At 36.2% G+C, this 17,238-nt stretch overlaps 2 protein-coding genes across 2 annotated transcripts; both read left to right on the plus strand.

Moving 5' to 3' along the window:
• Positions 1-912: 912 nt before the first annotated feature.
• LOC103470227 (putative defense protein Hdd11-like) lies at positions 913-2,675 on the plus strand. The gene is made up of 5 exons (XM_008418499.2): positions 913-1,122; positions 1,275-1,387; positions 1,587-1,696; positions 1,836-1,900; positions 1,989-2,675. Exons 1-5 carry the CDS (start codon positions 933-935, stop codon positions 2,096-2,098), a joined length of 588 nt encoding a protein of 195 aa, XP_008416721.1. The 5' UTR covers positions 913-932; the 3' UTR covers positions 2,099-2,675.
• Positions 2,676-6,293: 3,618 nt separating this feature from the next.
• On the plus strand, positions 6,294-17,218 carry LOC103470228 (melanopsin-A-like). The gene is made up of 9 exons (XM_008418500.2): positions 6,294-7,118; positions 10,359-10,492; positions 10,606-10,809; positions 11,625-11,796; positions 11,908-12,069; positions 13,293-13,400; positions 14,106-14,277; positions 14,558-14,701; positions 14,808-17,218. The coding sequence occupies exons 1-9, from the start codon at positions 6,952-6,954 to the stop codon at positions 15,213-15,215; spliced, it is 1,671 nt and encodes a 556-aa protein (XP_008416722.1). The 5' UTR covers positions 6,294-6,951; the 3' UTR covers positions 15,216-17,218.
• Positions 17,219-17,238: the final 20 nt, after the last annotated feature.

Genomic DNA, 17,238 nt, shown 5'->3' on the forward strand with positions numbered 1-17,238 from the left:
GGAGGTGGGGGGCGCCGATCTATGTTTTCGCATCCACCTAAATAATGTGTAGTTGCGCCACTGTATGTGTGCGAGAAAGATAACATGTGTGTGTGTTCGAGTTGTTAGTACATTGTATGTGTGTGTGTGCGACAAGTTAGTACAGTGTATGTGTGCGAGAAAGATAAAATGTTTAAAATGTGTGTTTAGTAGTGTGTATACGCAATTTGAGTATTTTTTGAGTGTGTGCAACTTTTTTTAGAATGTGCGTGAGTTGTTTTTGAGTGTGCATGAGTTTTTTGTAGTGTGTGAGAGACAAAACATAGATTTTGTCCTAAACGGCCCCTCATATTAATCAGGTAACTAGACACACCTGGTAAGCAATCAACAGGGAAGACAGGACAGAACAGGACTAAACACAGAAAACTTCAAAAATAACTACACAGAAAACACAGAACCTAACACTTTCCTCATGTTTATCGGCCAGTGATGAGATCCAACTTTTATAAATAGATAATTCTTGCTTTAACAAATTCTAAGTAATAAATCAGGCAATTAAATCTAAGACCAATACAAGAGCTTCAACAAAAGTCCTGCTTCCATAAGCAGGTGTTGTGAAAAATCTGATGCAACATCATTAGTGCCAGAAAAGAGAGAAGGAATCTGCTATCTCCTAAACTCTCTCTAGTTTTGAATACCCCAGTCGATATATTTATATGAATATTTTCTTCGTGGTATCAGTTTTGTGTGCTGAGGACGGGGAAAAAAGAGATCTTTGTTTGGTGATGAAAAGCATTTATATCACATCTCTCTTTTTAAGACATCCAAAAGGCAGTGATAAACCATATTCCATGGTCATGACATAGCCAGAGATAATGTTCTGGTCGCATGACTCAGCAGATGGAGTTTATAAAAGTTCCTCTAGTGGCTAAATTCCCCTCAGACATCCAAACATGATGCTGCTGCTCGGTTTGTTCGGCCTACAATTTCTTTGTTTTGTGGACTGCTACCCCAGTGGGGCTCCCACCGGCGCCTGTAAGGACATGATGCCTCAGCATGCAGGAGTTGTCCCTCAGACGTCACCAGCTCCGTACACCATTCTCACCAACATGAAGCGGTACCTACCTGGCATGCCTGTTACCGGTAAGATCTTCAATACTCCAATAGGAAAGGAATATAGAAACCATTAGATCCATCATTCTTTTTCACTGTTTCAATGTAAGGAGATGTTTGTAAAAATATAACCCACCTACGTTTGGTGTGGGTAACTTCTGCTTTGTTATGCGCCTCTGCAGTCACCATTATCGGACCGGAGTACAGAGGGGTCCTTTTGGAAGCCCGAAGAGAAAATTTCAATGATGCTTATGGAAGCTGGAAAATCCCTCCTCCAGACACCAAATTTCTCCAGGTGCCCTCAACATTCAGATCAAAACTTAATAAGAAGAAATGTCTTCTGAAAAAAATTGGCTGTAAATGTGGATTTAGACCTTGTTAGTTCAGACTTCTGATTGTATTCACAAATCTTCAAATTTATCCATAGAAAATACTTGACAAGATAAAGATTGGCATCTATTTTTCTTTAATTCTTAAATATGCTATGCTCACAGTGCTCTGGAAATCCACAAGGTGCCATAACTCATGCCAACATCAACCTGAAGAGTAACACCACAGTCTACACCTGGATACCACATGACATTATGCACCCTGTGTACTTCAAGTAAAGTCATTTTTTCTATTTTATATTTTTTCAGACCTTGATAAAGATTTTGTTTTATTAAAATCTTTGTTTGTGTACACATTGTGTTTTACGTGGATGTGTTTTATAATGTTAAAGTGTTTTTTATTTTCTTATTCAGGGCCACAGTAGCTCAGCAGCGTGCCGTCTACTGGATAAATGTGAGGTCCAACATTCTGCCCAGTGGTAAGTGCAGTACAGCAGATTCGCCAACAAAATAAAAAAATGGTGAGAATAGTTGTGCATTTTATTCACCAAATATTTTGATTTTTAGAGGACCTGGGTGGTCTTAAGATGGCGACGAATGCAAGTGCAGGAATTGCTGAAGAAAACCCTCTTCTTCTCTTCTTGATATATTTTTTGGTGATACGGATTTTTGGGTAAACAAGAAACATTTTTCCCATGACTTTTCTTGACTGTTTTTGTGCATCCCAATGAAAAAAATAAAGAAGTTTTCAGTGTTGATTATTTGAACCCAAAATGTTGTCACACAGATTAAACATATGTTCTTTTTTTTTTTTTAGGTTTCGCTAAATAAAAAAACATTGTAGTTATGTCAAGCTAAGATATTATGTTGAAACTCAATAGCAAACATAGAGCTATAATTTGCTTAAAAAAAGGCAGGTTTAAAAAAAAAGACACTGTTATGGATTGACAGGCAAAAAGTGGGTTATGTGTGACATGCAAAGTCTAACTGTGCTGGTTTGTTATTGACTTAATTTCATTTCAAGTATTGAAGAGCTTGTAATGACCTGGTTTTTCCACATGGTTTGATCGCTAACCTAGATTTCTAGCATGATTGTGAACACAAACACGAAAGAGGCTTAAAACTTGCATCACATCTGTCTTTCGAAGCTGAACATCCCACATTCTCTGCGTCATGCCACTGTTTGCTGATGTTCTACGCACTTGGAGTCTGATGAGGAAAAACAGTTAATAAATTTACCTGTGACATGGAGAACATGTGATCCTGTTTTATTTGTTTGAAAACAATTTTGTTGGAAACAACTTAACACTTATACCCTATAGACAATTGCAAAATTTCATGTTTTAGTCACATCAGTCATGCTGAAAGTTTACTAGAAATATTAATATTTTGGACCAGTTTTCTGAATTTAAGAGAGAGAGAGAGAGTACTTCTGCTACAGGAAATGCAGAAAGTTAACGTTTGCCTTTTTAAGCAGTTAAAACAACCTTGAGTCTGGAACTGAAAAGAAAAGAAAAAACTTGGAGAGAAAAAGAGAATGCCCCAGAACACAAATGCGCTTCCTTGGCAATCCCTACCAGGCTGTGTGGAGAAACTTTAACTTCTCTACAGTGAAATCTTTGTGTTTAAAAAGATACAGATTTATTCTGATCCGAGAGTGATGAGTAAACATTGAAATTAAATATGCAAATGGAAATGTTTATGTGACTGAAAATCTAAAGTTCAAAATATTTGAATTTCTTCCTCTTTTTTACTTTTAAGCAAGCAACATTGTAATATTATTAATATATTGTTACTTGTTATACCTTCTTACAGTAAGTTAGGTCACTTATATACTTTTGTGAAGAGCATTCCAGTGAGTGAGAGAGATTAAGGTGAATTCATTTTATGACGCTTCAACAGCGTCACAAGAGGCAACCAGAATTTCAAACAGCCCTGATTTTTATGAGACCGTATAATTGCTGATCAGTAGCTGGTTGTGAGATGTTCATTGCTTTTTGTTACCCCCAGCATACAGCAAAATGTGTGACACACGATTTGGCCAAGACTCGGCTCAATTACTAAAATTGTTTCACGACAGGAAAATTGCTTAAAAATGGGCCAAAAATTGCATGGCTTATGCCCAGGTTCAAGGTTACGAAAGCAGATTCAAATTTGAGCAAAAGAGGACTTTGAATGAATTCAACCTAGATTCATTTTTAATTAAAATTAAAGAATTATGAAAAGCTCACATGCATTTTACCCATCCATGTGTGAAACGTCGTCTTAAGATTGATAAGCTGATATCAAGAAAAGTCGTCTCCAGGCAACAAACACCATGCTTACTTTGTTGACACTCAATGCTGCTTACGTCTCTGTCTAGTGTAACATCGATTTTTCAAGGGTCTCATGTGCCTGCGGTTGCAGCTCCTGTCAGAAAGTACCCAGCAGTCAATTATAATTAGTCTCTCTCCTCTGCGTGCTCGCTATTTGTCTACCAGCCCAGGCAGAGCACCAGTGTCACCAGCTGGTTCGATAGTAAATGACTCATTGACATGTGGAACACTGAGCCAGTGTCGAGGTCACGCTCTTTGTATCCCAAACCACTGATGTCTTTATCCATAATGACAAAGCATATGGTGCTTTGAAATAAAAAAAACCTACTTGGTGCAACCAGAGAGAAAAGAAAAGAAACACAATTGGGTATGTTGTGGCCGATCAAATAAAAGTGCGTATTTTCATTGACTCTTTTAATGTTTAAAATAATATTTTCTGAATGTAAAAGAAAAGATTGTGCACCCAAATTATCAAAATGGTCCCTACATGCAAACTAATTTCTTCTGTTTTGAAAATTGTTGTTTTTCTCAAATGTTTTTCCAACACCATTGCTTTGATTCTGTCGTAATCTCTTTGCTGAGGCATGTTTCAAGTGTTGATGTGAAGTGTTGCATTTAATATACATACACAGATTGTACGTTGCCTGATTGGTATGTCACTTTTTACATTTGTGGGATTTTCATTGAGAAAATAGAAACTTTTTAATAGTACGCAGTAAACTGCTGGTGTTTTTTCAGCCTATTTCCAAAACTCCAAAAATGTAACACATTTTAGCCACAAAATACTAAATAAGAACAGAACCACTCCTGGCTTTGTACTTTACGCATTAGTGGACACAGTGGAACCAGCAGTGCCTACTCAAGCTGCAGGAAGTCAGTAGCAGCAAACCAGGGGGAGGAACATGCATGCAGGCAGCGCTTCATCCCAAGTGGATTTTGTCTGAATTCACATTTGCCTCATGGTTAGACAGCTTGGGCTAAATGTGTTCTGTTATGCTGATGAGCATGATGAGCTAAATCTATTAAAATTCCAAAGGTTTGAGCTACCAATTTCCTACCACCAAACTCAAACAAAACTAGTTTCTCAACTGAAGTGTGAGGAACATTGTTTGACCAGTTTTCATTATTTTAAGTAATAATTGTAAAGTATATTGTTTATAAGTGCATCTGTGTTTAGTTGTGTCCTCCCAAGCCCTCACTGAGGATTTAGATGGCCACTCAACCTGAGTCTGGTTTTGCTGGTTTTTTGTCTGTTTATAGATAGTTGTCTCTCCCCACTGTCACCTTTTGCATACGGATGATGAAACAATGGAAGAAAGTCAGGATTCATTTACAGGGCGGTTGGTTGTCTTCTCTAGGCAGACAGTTTTTCACTGACTGACCAGAATCAGATTTTTAAAAATAATATTAGACTTTGACTGAAATGGTCAATTTTAGTAACATTTGACTCAAATCCAGCTCAGTTTGAATTAGGCTTGTGTGTGTTTGTGTTTCATGTTAAGTGCCGTAAGGTTATATGTTTTAACATTTTAGCACTAGATGTTGAATAAACCTAAGCTGAATAGTGGGTCTTCTTGTGCAGCAGCAATAGATTTATTGATGCATAATTCCCAGCTGACATGCAAACATAAACACAGCAGCTGTGACCGGCTCAGTGGACGTGGCGACATTAATCCCTAAACATACATCCGTCCATCTACTTTTTGATAAGCGGTGCACAAGCCCGTACAAGACCAGAAACAAAATGCTGAGGCGTAAAATCACACACAAGTGCAAAAACAACACATAGCACATTTACAGTCAGATTATAATGTAAGTTTTTTTTTTTTCCAACACAGATCAAACACTCATGACATGCATGACCACTGTCCAGATTAAGACTTCTTCTTGCTTTAGGGGCTAAGTTGACATGTTTGAGCTCCACATTATTTGTCTCCCTCTGTTTTCTTCATCTCTCTTTGTTAAATTTGTCCAGCATGTAAAGCTGGACACATTTTTTTTTACCCTTGTCCAGCTAACAGTTGTACAACTAATATTGTAGAGTTTGCTCATGTTTGTTCAAAAGGTGATCCAATAGAAATTCCAGATATGTAAAAAAAATCACTGTGTAATTAAATGAGATTAATGTGAAAATATTTACCGTCTTTAGTATATATTGTGTTGACTAACTGAAACATGTTCTCTGAGCATTAAGGCAATGTAGTTTATCACTTTATAGCTTTTCATATTGGCCGTAACAATATATACGTGGTTCATCATAAAACCAACCTGCTTTACCATATGTGAAAAGCTAAGCCTCTCTGTCTCGTTGTTCTTTGCCAAACAAGTGATTCTGAGTAGTCTCACTCTGAGCGCAATCACATATCCTCATGTCCACATGTCCACTTCACTGCTAAGAATCAGTGAATTACAAATAGTATGCCACAATAACAATATGTCTGACATACTTCTGAGCTTAACTGGCTGATAATATGTGCTGTGAACACCATGTTATGTAAGAATGTGGTAGTTAAAGGGTTAGAGCTTAGGGCTGGGCCATATTACTTGGCAGCGGGGGTGGGAGACTGAGTGATGTGAGAAAGAGAGCGAACTGCATCCCAGAGCAACACGGGACAGTGGAGGAGATGAACAGATAGAAAGAGACGAGAGGTCAGATGTCAGTGATTTAAGAGATAACCAACATCAAGCCACTGACTCACAGATGGGCACACAGCTGGGTGTGATGGCTGAAGAGGTCGCAGGCAAACACTGACTGGACTGAGAGTGACATTGTGGAGCGAGGGTTGCCTTTATTGTGCCGGAATGACATAATAATTTTAGTTCACGCAGTATCAACAGGAAATACTTGAGGACTACGCGTGGAAGATCAGCTTTTGAGCTGCAGAGTAAAATAGGATTGAGAAAGTGGAGCTGCAGATTTGGAGAGCCGTGGGGACATCATTTCACATCCAGCATTAAATGGCTTCATCAGTTTGGCAACACATATAGTGCAGAAAACTTTTGTTACATTTTTGCAAATTCTGGACAGATGGACTAGAACGGGAGCAACCTGTGTGATTGAAATATTATTCGAGTAAACTCTAAAAATCTGGACTTCAGGATGCCATATATCACCACCAATACTGAAGCCATGGAGGCTCAACTCTGGCAGAATGAATGGGATTACCAACTAATATATACCGTCAGGTTGGAAATCCTGCCAAGGTGTTTGAGTCATGTGGTCCACTGAGAGCATGGAGCCCGAGGAAGAGCACAGCAAGAGAAGCCTGTACAGCAAGGTTGATGTGCCCGACCATGCTCACTATGTCATCGCTTTCTTCGTCTTTGTAATCGGGACACTTGGCATCATTGGGAATACCCTGGTTATGTTTGCTTTCTACAGGTGAGTCCAAAAGAGGTTCTTTATTGTTTGTTTGTTTTGTTTTTTTTAACTTTAAGAATTCAAATAGCAATTTTACATTCCACTTTTATAGCCCTGTACATTTTAAAATGTAAATTGTCATTCTAAAAAGTCCAACAGAGGTCTAAGAGCGCAGCAGAGACATAATTTCCCAGTTTAGATGGGTCTACTATTATTATGACACAAAACAAAACAGAATGAGGAGACTACTGCCTTCAAAAAAAGGCTTTGTGAATTTGTGATCAGTTCATTTTTATTTGGATAAAATAGGTATCAAGCAATCAGAAAAGACCATTTTGACCAACTACTTTATCATAACAGATCAGAAAAGAAAGAATATTTTTATTCAGTTTTGTATAAGTTTCCAGAAAACTGGCAGTTATGCATAAGTAGTCCTTTCATTCTTCAATCTTTAATGTATAACTAAAATAATTGGAGTAGCAACATATTTTTTCAACAGGCCAAGAGCCATTAATTGTAATATAGTATTTAACTACAAACAAATAAACCAACAAAAAGGATTAGAAAATATTTTACACCTGTCATTTAAATGTAAATGCATGTTTCAAAATTTGCATTATTGTCCACAATAATTGTAGTAACACTGAATTCCACTTTCATCAAGTTTATTTCACACTTACAAACTTTAATTTTCCTGGAGTTTTTAAATATAAATGTGAAGATTCTGTGCCATAAACCAAATAAAATAGTAATAAGCCTTTTTGCCCAACACATTTATAGACATTTAAATCTGTTTAGCATGATACATTTTAACAATGAAGTGTTCTCTAATGCATAAACTGTTCAAAAATTTGCTTTTTCCATTAGCACAAGTGCATAAAATATCTGGAACAGGCCATTACTTTTACTTACTTTAACTGTGGATGTCCCATACGTATAGTCAGATTTAGGTAATGTTTTTTATTTTTTTTATTTGATGCGTCATTCTCGGAAATGAGTCATTCTTGAAGTTAAAGTTAAGTTTCTGTTGGAAGTCCTGGAGGGAGTACATGCATTACATATAATCTGGAAAAACTGACTTGTCATTTGTGCTACTGATGTTAAATGTTCCACAGAAACTGGGTCAGTGTGTGTGTCTCTGTGTGAGGTTGTACATGCGTGTGCGTGCGTTTGCGTGTGTGCGTGCGTATGTGTGTGTGTGTCCTGGGGATTGTCAGAAGCTCTCATATTCCATCTGTCTATCAACGAACATGATTCGACTCTATTTTGTTGAGCACACAATCTGAGTTCTAACAACGCAAGTGCACATCATGTGATCACATCTTAGAAAAATGTATTTTACTTACAAACAATTTCTAACTTATAAAGAGGAAATTTTGTTATGTTTGTACATTAAACATATTTTTACACAGGAAAAGACGTGATACAGTTATTAATTAAATTTCCAACGGATACTTATGCATGTACTGACTGAAATTCACACAAATTAACATATAAATCAAAATGTTAACATTTTTAAGATGACTAATTGTACAACAGTTCTAGCTAGAGACCCATTAGTTTATTCAAGATTTTTATTAGTAAAGAGCTGGGAAAGCAAACTAGCACTTTGAATCAACTTGTGTGATCACAGATTTATGCCATATTTCAGGTTATCATCATTTCTATCAACCTAACAATATTGTGCACAACATGAGAGCTTTCTAACAAGTTCCCAATCACCATCTCTTTAACACATTAAAACACTGTTGAACTTTGTTTCAGATATTTAAACATAAAGAGGAAGATTAGCCAGAAGTAAAAATAACTTTAGGTCCTGATTTTGTTTAAAAAATTAACAAACCAAAACCAGCATCTTGTTATAATAAAGGTCATTTTCTGGATCTTTTCTTGTTTACAAATAAAGTACTAGATGGTGATCTACAGCAACCTAAATTTCTTTTTGATGTAAAAAAAATTATTTGGTTTCTACACTTGGCAGACACTGTAAACGGACTGAAGAACAAGCATGCAAAACATTACTGTCTCAGAATTACTTACAGTACTTTTCATACTCAAGAAGTATTTTGATTTTAGGAACACTGAAAACAGTACCACTTGTTTGTATGATTTCAATAAAATTGCCGTTAGCCTGCTCAGTTTTCATTTTATGAAGGATGACCTAATTTGATCATGTCTTTTATTATGTAATGAGTATTCCCAATATTCATCAAGTATTTTGATATAACTCTTTTGGTAAAGTTGATTTTGGTAAAATGAACTGATTTATTTTATTTGAAAAGCAAAATTAAGCATCTCATTTAAAGATGTTTACTACTTTAAAAAACAATAAGTTCCAGCAGCTACAACTATTTTGTCACACAGGTATAAGTTTTTATAGTCCTGTTACAGTTACTAAAACGCACTAGTTATTAAGGAAAATGTGTAATTGTACAACAGAAAGGATGAACATTTCTGCTGGGCAGTTTGCAGGTCACACTCTGAAGCAGCAGCGCATCCAAGAACTCCTCTTCAAGGAGGAGGACTAACGCCAACTCTGACAAATGCCTGTGGAAATTCAGTCAGACAAGTGATGTAATTCTTCAACTGAGGCAGTTACAAAAAACACACTGTCCATCCTCAGAGGTCAAAAGTGACAAACGGTCGACGACACACTTAACAATTTTCACCTAACTCAACTTGTTTTGTTTTATTTTGGGGGAACATTTGGATTGCCCTTTAAAGTTTTCTTTCTATTTTAAGTTGCATAAGAGTAAGACAATCGTTTGCGCCATATTCGCAGTAGTAGAGAGTGGTTTTTACATTTTGGTTCATAAAAAATTTAATTATGTAGAATCTCCAAACAATTACTACGGTCTGAGAGGGGATTCATCGCCTGCTTAAACACAACAGATAAAACTAGCTCAGGTTTACGACAAAACACTCCACAAAAGTTTTCCTTCCATCCATCCATCCATCCATCCATCCTTCCATCCATCCATCCATCCATCCATCCATCCATCCATCTCTAAACATACCAAATTATCTGTAAAGCCAGAAGTTTAAGAAGTTGGCTTTTTTTTCAGTCTTTTTTAGTCTGAGGATGCTTTTATATTTATTTAATTTGTTCAGTTTAGGACATGGTCATCACACAATAACTGATGTGCTCATAAAAATAACAAATGACCACTACAACTAGAATTTCCAGATAAGTGAGTTCTATCTTAAAAACATTACTTTTCTCAAAACGTTCTGCTTTTCTCCGTTTTTGTGTTTAAATAGCAACAAGAAGCTCCGTAAACTCCCCAACTACTTCATTATGAACTTGGCGGTGAGCGACTTCCTGATGGCTTTCACACAGTCGCCCATCTTCTTTGTCAACTGCCTCTACAAGGAATGGATGTTTGGAGACATTGGCGAGTTTGATTTTTACTTTGAAAAAAACATCTTTAAATTGGAGCATCAGAGGGGTATTTATTTAGTCATTTATTTTTTGTATTTATTTTTGTTGTGTGTTCTTTTATTGTAGGCTGTAAAGTCTATGCTTTCTGTGGTGCCCTTTTTGGCATTTCTTCCATGATAAACCTTCTGGCCATATCGATTGAACGGTATCTGGCCATCACCAGACCACTGCAGACCATGCACTGGGGTTCTAAACGGAAAACGATTTTTGCCATCTTTCTCATCTGGTTTTATTCTTTGGCTTGGAGTCTGGCTCCTCTTGTTGGCTGGAGTAAGTTTCTTAATTCTGGTATCACAGTATTGCATATGTGTCTCAAAAGAGTTAAATGTACAGCTATGACAAAATATTACCTTATTACTCATTTGTTACTGTAGCACACAGTAACAAATCTGAGCCAATCTGACAAAGATTATTTGAACATATTGCAAATGTCATTATTATAAAATTTACGTTATTGCCACACAAATGTCAAAGAAAGGACTCTATCATAATTCTACTTACTCTCTTGCTACACTATGCAGACACTTTGTCTGCTGTAATGAAAGTCACTTCACTTATTTAATTAATTATTTTCTAATTAATCCCACTGCTACGTGGAACTAATAGGACATTTAATAGAAATGTCCTATTATTTTAGTTACTCCTGAAATATGGAAAACATAATAATGAGAAACTGAAATCACAGCAAAAGTAACATACCTTCCTGATGCACATAAACAATAAATTTCACACCTTTTATCCCAACACATTGTGTCAAATAAGGATGCATCAAAAATGAACACACATACAGTAACAGGATTCAACGAATAGCAGCTTTAGGAAAAAATAAATATTAAAATCTCTTTAAACTTGCAAAACTGACTCTAGGAGAAATGAAGATGCTCTGCTAATTACATATAGACATTTATTATACATATTACAGCTACATATAGGAAATTAGTACATGTGCATGTTTTACCTGTTTACAAAAACTGTTTAGAATTTTTTTTGTATCTAACAGATGGTAATTCATCTACCTAAAGGAACACAATCAGATTGATCTGGCTTTCTCTGAACATTCATCTGATGCGCCTTTAACCCTGTAGGCTCCTATATCCCAGAGGGACTGATGACATCTTGCACATGGGATTATGTTACATATACAGCAGCTAATAGGAGCTACACCATGATGCTCTGCTGTTTTGTCTTTTTTATACCACTGGGAATTATCTCTTTCTGCTACCTTCGAATGTTTCTATCCATACGAAAGACTGGCAGGTACTGTAACGTAAATATGTTCACATACTTGTTTATATATTGCAAAAAATCAAAATACGTCATCAAAAAAACTACCTGCATTTTCATTTAACTGTCCTGCTTCATTTACAGGGCGGTCGAACGTTTGGGCACTCAGGTCAGAAAAACCACTCTTATCCAACAAAAGTCCATCAGGAGTGAGTGGAAATTGGCAAAGATTGCCTTTGTTGTCATTGTGGTGTATGTCCTCTCCTGGTCACCGTACGCCTGTGTCACATTGATTTCCTGGGCTGGGTAAGATCAATTTATGGATTTTTTAAAAAGGTTTTGGAGCTGTAGGGAATGAATTTTTCACAATAGTCAACCAATTTCACATATATGTTATTTAGGACACCAGTAAGAAAAATGTTCAGTAGATTTAAAAACAAAGGCAGTAGCCATCAATGCTAATCTTTTATCAAAAATGAAAGTAGAAATTAACGTTGCACTGCAATGTCTGGGATTACATATACTGCACACACAAAAGAAAGAAAAAGAGAAAAAACAGTCAACTTTTTATTTATTTTTCATCTAAGACAGTAAAGTACAGTGAAAGAGATTTTCCAATAATTCCTGCTTATATTAGAGGAACAGAGCTGCAATGTAATATATATCTAATCCACAACACCATAAGGCTGTTTTCGAGTCACTTGTAATGAACAACTGCATTGCATGCAGAGCCTGTTTTAAAAAAAAAACAATAATCTTGCTGGTAACACTTATGAGAGAGCATTCTAGAAAATATTACAAGTTCTCAATGTTGGAATAAGAACATGTTAGATTCACAGAGACAACTGTTCGGTCTTCAATGGTGAAACCAAAGCAGATAATAAATTTTTAACAGCAAATAAGGGAGATGTATTGTAGTGCAAGAACATATTAAAACATCCATTACAGAGATGACAAAAAATCAATTGTCACAGGCATTTTGCTAAGAGTTATCTTACTGGGAATGAAGGCAATTTCTGAAGCAGGTTTCTGATGAGTCATTACATGCTACTGTGTCACCAGAAAGCAGAGTACATCTTAATGAAACATGAGATAAGTTGAAGATTTTGAATCTGCACATTTGTCCTCTTATTCTTATCCCAACCTTCAATAAGCCTCTTGTACCTTTGGCTAAATGCTGGATTAAAATCAAGTGTTTTAGTCTGAAATCACATCTTTTTTTTTTCCCGGTTATTCTCTGGTGGCCTATGCATGCAAACACACAAACACATCTAAGCACTTGAGCAAACATGATCAGATGGATTTAAGCAGCCGTCCCTAGCAGATGGCAGAAGTTAATCTCTACCCAGATATGACCCCTCACTATGTCACAAAACAGAAAAAAAATCACAGGGATCTCTGAGTTTTGATGTGTTATTATATTTTCACCAGAAAAGCAAAACAAACAGCTGCAGATAGCTAAATGAACAATTCTGCTTAGTATTGCACCGAGAGAAAGTTTTAAATGTGTTTTCTTTTGTCTCATTCAGCTATGCCAAAATTTTATCGCCATACTCCAAGGCTGTCCCTGCAGTCATTGCAAAGGCATCCACAATCTATAACCCAATTATCTATGCCATCATACACAACAAATACAGGTAACCAGTAAGGAGGCTTTGTTTTTGACTGCCCTTTTATATGCTTATTGTTACAGGATTGCTAGAATTGTCCTTTTCTCACTCTCACTCTGTGAAAAGACACATACATTAAATCAGCCTAGATCAGTTAGAATTACCTAAAGAAGTTTTATGTGGTAAATGTTAAATGAGAAAATTGTTTGGATCTGAAAAGAGTTAAATATTTTGGTATCTCTCCACAAGCTTCTCAATCAGCAGCATGAGGTCTAAACCTCTTTGTAGTGTTGATGTTTGCGTAATCGTTTGAACAGATGAACACATATCTGGAAAATATACCCTACAATGTACCAGACTTGTGAAGATCCACAATATCTCGATTGATTTCTTTAGAGTTTCCCATGAAGACAGAGAGGGAAGCAGTGTGTCTGTGGTAATAAACCCACAGAAGGCACTTTTTTAACTTACATGGTGTGAATTAGATTCCTACAAAATCATTACATCAGCATCCAGGTTTTATCTAAATGTATGTACATTTCTGACTTCAAAGAAAATAAAGAAGAATATTTTAGAAACTCTCTCATCGTTTTGCTGATCACAACCGACAGAAATATATTTTTTCACATAAGTGAGGGAGAGAAAAAGGTTAACTTTAGTTGTATACGCGGCACACAATATCTAGTTTTGACACCATGTGCCTAATGTGCTATCTGTTCTCAAACTCAACAGGATGACTCTGGCAGAAAAGGTGCCCTGTCTGTGGTTTTTGTTTCCGGCTCCCAGAAAGGAATGCCTGTCCTACTCCATCAGCGAATCCTCTCTAAGGGACTCCATCATCAGTAGACAGTCCAACGCTTCACGCACTCATTTTGTCAATGCTATACCCAACCGCTTTGATACGGTAATGATGCACACATTTCTATATTTGCCCACAATTATGAGTTTTATTGCCTTTAATCTGAAAGAACTATGATGAATATCATTTAGCATGCTTTTCAGCTATTTCCATTGTCTTTGCCACTTGATTGCAAGACTTTCATGACTGGATAATGACTATACATATTTTATTTTTTCTTTCCATTTCGTAATTTTTGGTATCTTCTTACAGCTGTTTTTACTAAGCACATGCAATATTTTTCCAACGCTTGAGTAGAAGCAAACCTTTTGACAATTTTTAACAGATGTTGAAGGATATGGAGATGGAACATATGGGGAGGAAATCAGGAGGTTCCTTCAGAAACATGTCATCATACAGACAGTCGTACAGAGGCAGGTCCTGTAAGAGGCCGTCAGAGCAGAAAATAAATAAATACACACCAGAGAGGGTGAGATAATGCAATTCATTTAGTTATTACTTTGTTTTGGCTATTTTTGCTCTAGCAAAACTCAAATCTAACAGATTATTTTTCTTTATTATGTCCATATGTACAGCAACCACCTACTATGAGTGACCCACTGAGCACCTGCGACCCTGACCTGGTTTCCAGTTCTCTGACTATTGCTACTCTACCTTTACTCGTTCTTACCAGGAGGCGCAGTGAGAGTGTAACTGATGAGATTTCAAAGACGTGCAATGACAAAAACAATGCCAGGGACCAACTGCACAGCCAGAAGAGCAGCTCTTTTGATTCCCTGAATCTTGGGAAAAAACCCTACGCTGAACCAAAGTCTCCCCTGAGTGTTCCTCGCATAATTGTCATCAGTCCCACCTCTGAAAGCAGCATCATCAGCTCCAATAGTGTCCGATTCGAAGATAACATTGAGGCAATGGAAAACAATGTCTTTGTTAGTCTGAACTTTTCAGCGGAAGTATTCGAGGCAGTGAAACTACTCTCTTGACCACATGGAAATATGTGTGCTTTGGATAATCAAATGCACAGAGGTCAGCGTCCCATCCTTTTTCCCAGCATGTTGAATTGTCCTGCTTGTGACTTTTATCACAGAAACTGCAGAGCAGAAGAAAATCTGTGCGATTAAGCAAGACACAGTTCTCTGGCTTGGAAAGATTCATGTAAAAAGGCGTTTTGCATGATTTTTTGAGTTCTCACACACACAGAAAAACAATAACTGCATTTTTTTTTTCAAAGCTTGATGTGCCACACAAAAAAGCTTATCTGGACTGAAAAAAATCTTCAGTATATTCTCCTTCTGCTATTTAAAAAAAAAATGAAATCAGACAATGCAGCAGAAATGTTGAAAATCAGACAAGAGTGGAGCTATAGAGATATAATATTTTTGTTTCCCTTTATTCCTTAAAATCAATAAGAAATTGAAGGAAAGCAAAACAATATCGTGTTCTGACTGTGTCTTTGAAGCTCAGATATTCATTTTTTTATCTTGTTGTGCTAGCTTCTTTAGGCCACATGGACCAGATTTATACTGGCAACAATTCAGCAGTGTAATGAAAAGTGAAGCAGTTCAAACCCTCAGGAAAGGTGGGTTATCTCCCATAACACCATCATATTTCTCTGCATGCTCACTGTTCTGATACTGCTCTGTTGTAGTTGGTCATTCTAAGACAGTGGCAACAATGTAAATCATTTGAGATGTAATTTGCTGAGATGTAAGTGCATCTCAGCAAAGCAGAATCACATCAAATGTCATTATTTCATAACTGGGATTGAATTGTAATGTAGGTAATTGAATATTTATCTGTCTGAGTTGGAATAAATTCACTACACTCTGTATATAAACTGATTTTTTATTTTTTTTTATATTGGCCAATATTGGCCAGTACAAGACTAGTAACATCCAACAAGAAAGGTAAATACCAAAATGTCCTTGTTAAAGAACTTGGTCGTTTATAGAGTTTTGCATCCAAAAATATATTAACAGGAAATTGAGTGGAAGACAAAAATAACAAAAAATGCAAGACCCAGTTGGTAATTATATTAGCAAGCTGCCTATGGTGGGATTTATTGATTTTATAAAATACACAGCAAATTATTGGCTTCCTTTCTCATCAGCACGTCTGAAATATTTGTAATTATATTTCACCAAAAGAGTGAGGCTGTCAGTCTGACACTCCCCCACCGTTCAAGAGGTTTTCTACTGTTCAAACAGATTTTTTTTTCTTACTGTGTGTCCATCTGTCACCATTTTTACATCATTCTGACATCTGACACCACAGAGGAATCACAAGTCAACATTTAGTGAATAAAAATATCCAACACTCTTGAGTGGAACATGGAAACCCCAGAACCTTTTTGCAACAACTGAACAATAAAGTGAATAAACACAGAACCTAAAACAATTTACAAGAGCTTTGGTTTGGATAAGGATAATGTATATTTTTATGAATCAGTTATTTTTAGCAAACTGTTTGAGCCTGTTTGAGCCTCTTGTTGAGGCCTGTTTCTATGTATACCAGAGCTTCTTTTCTTTCCAATCTCTGAAGATTTAAAGTCAGAAGATTAAATTGTACATTTTGTAAAAAGTACATGAGTTTATGAGAAATATGACATCTTACCTTGCATAGTTTGCACATTTTCTTCATATCAGTGTCACTGTTACTCTTTCCATGTAGTCTTTAATTCCACCTGTTTACTATCTGTTCTTTAAATCAATGTTTCTGACATTTAATTCTGTAATTTCCTGTAGAAAAGTTGTTTAAAATTCAAATGTCAAACTGTTACTACTGTATATTCTGATTTGTTTCTTATTGTTTCTTCATTTTAAAAAACGTTTCCTCATTTTTAAAAATGTAAAAGAAAATGTCAATATAGATATAAAGACAATATCTATATTGTCTACACATTGCCAACCAAAGAAAGCTCCATGGACCTAGTGAAAACTATTTTCAAACAAAAATTATGTGGTTAATAAACCTGTTTTGAAGTCCATCCTCGTCTTTAATTATTGC

Source organism: Poecilia reticulata, linkage group LG9 (genome assembly GCF_000633615.1).
Source record: "Poecilia reticulata strain Guanapo linkage group LG9, Guppy_female_1.0+MT, whole genome shotgun sequence".
NCBI lineage: Eukaryota > Metazoa > Chordata > Actinopteri > Cyprinodontiformes > Poeciliidae > Poecilia > Poecilia reticulata.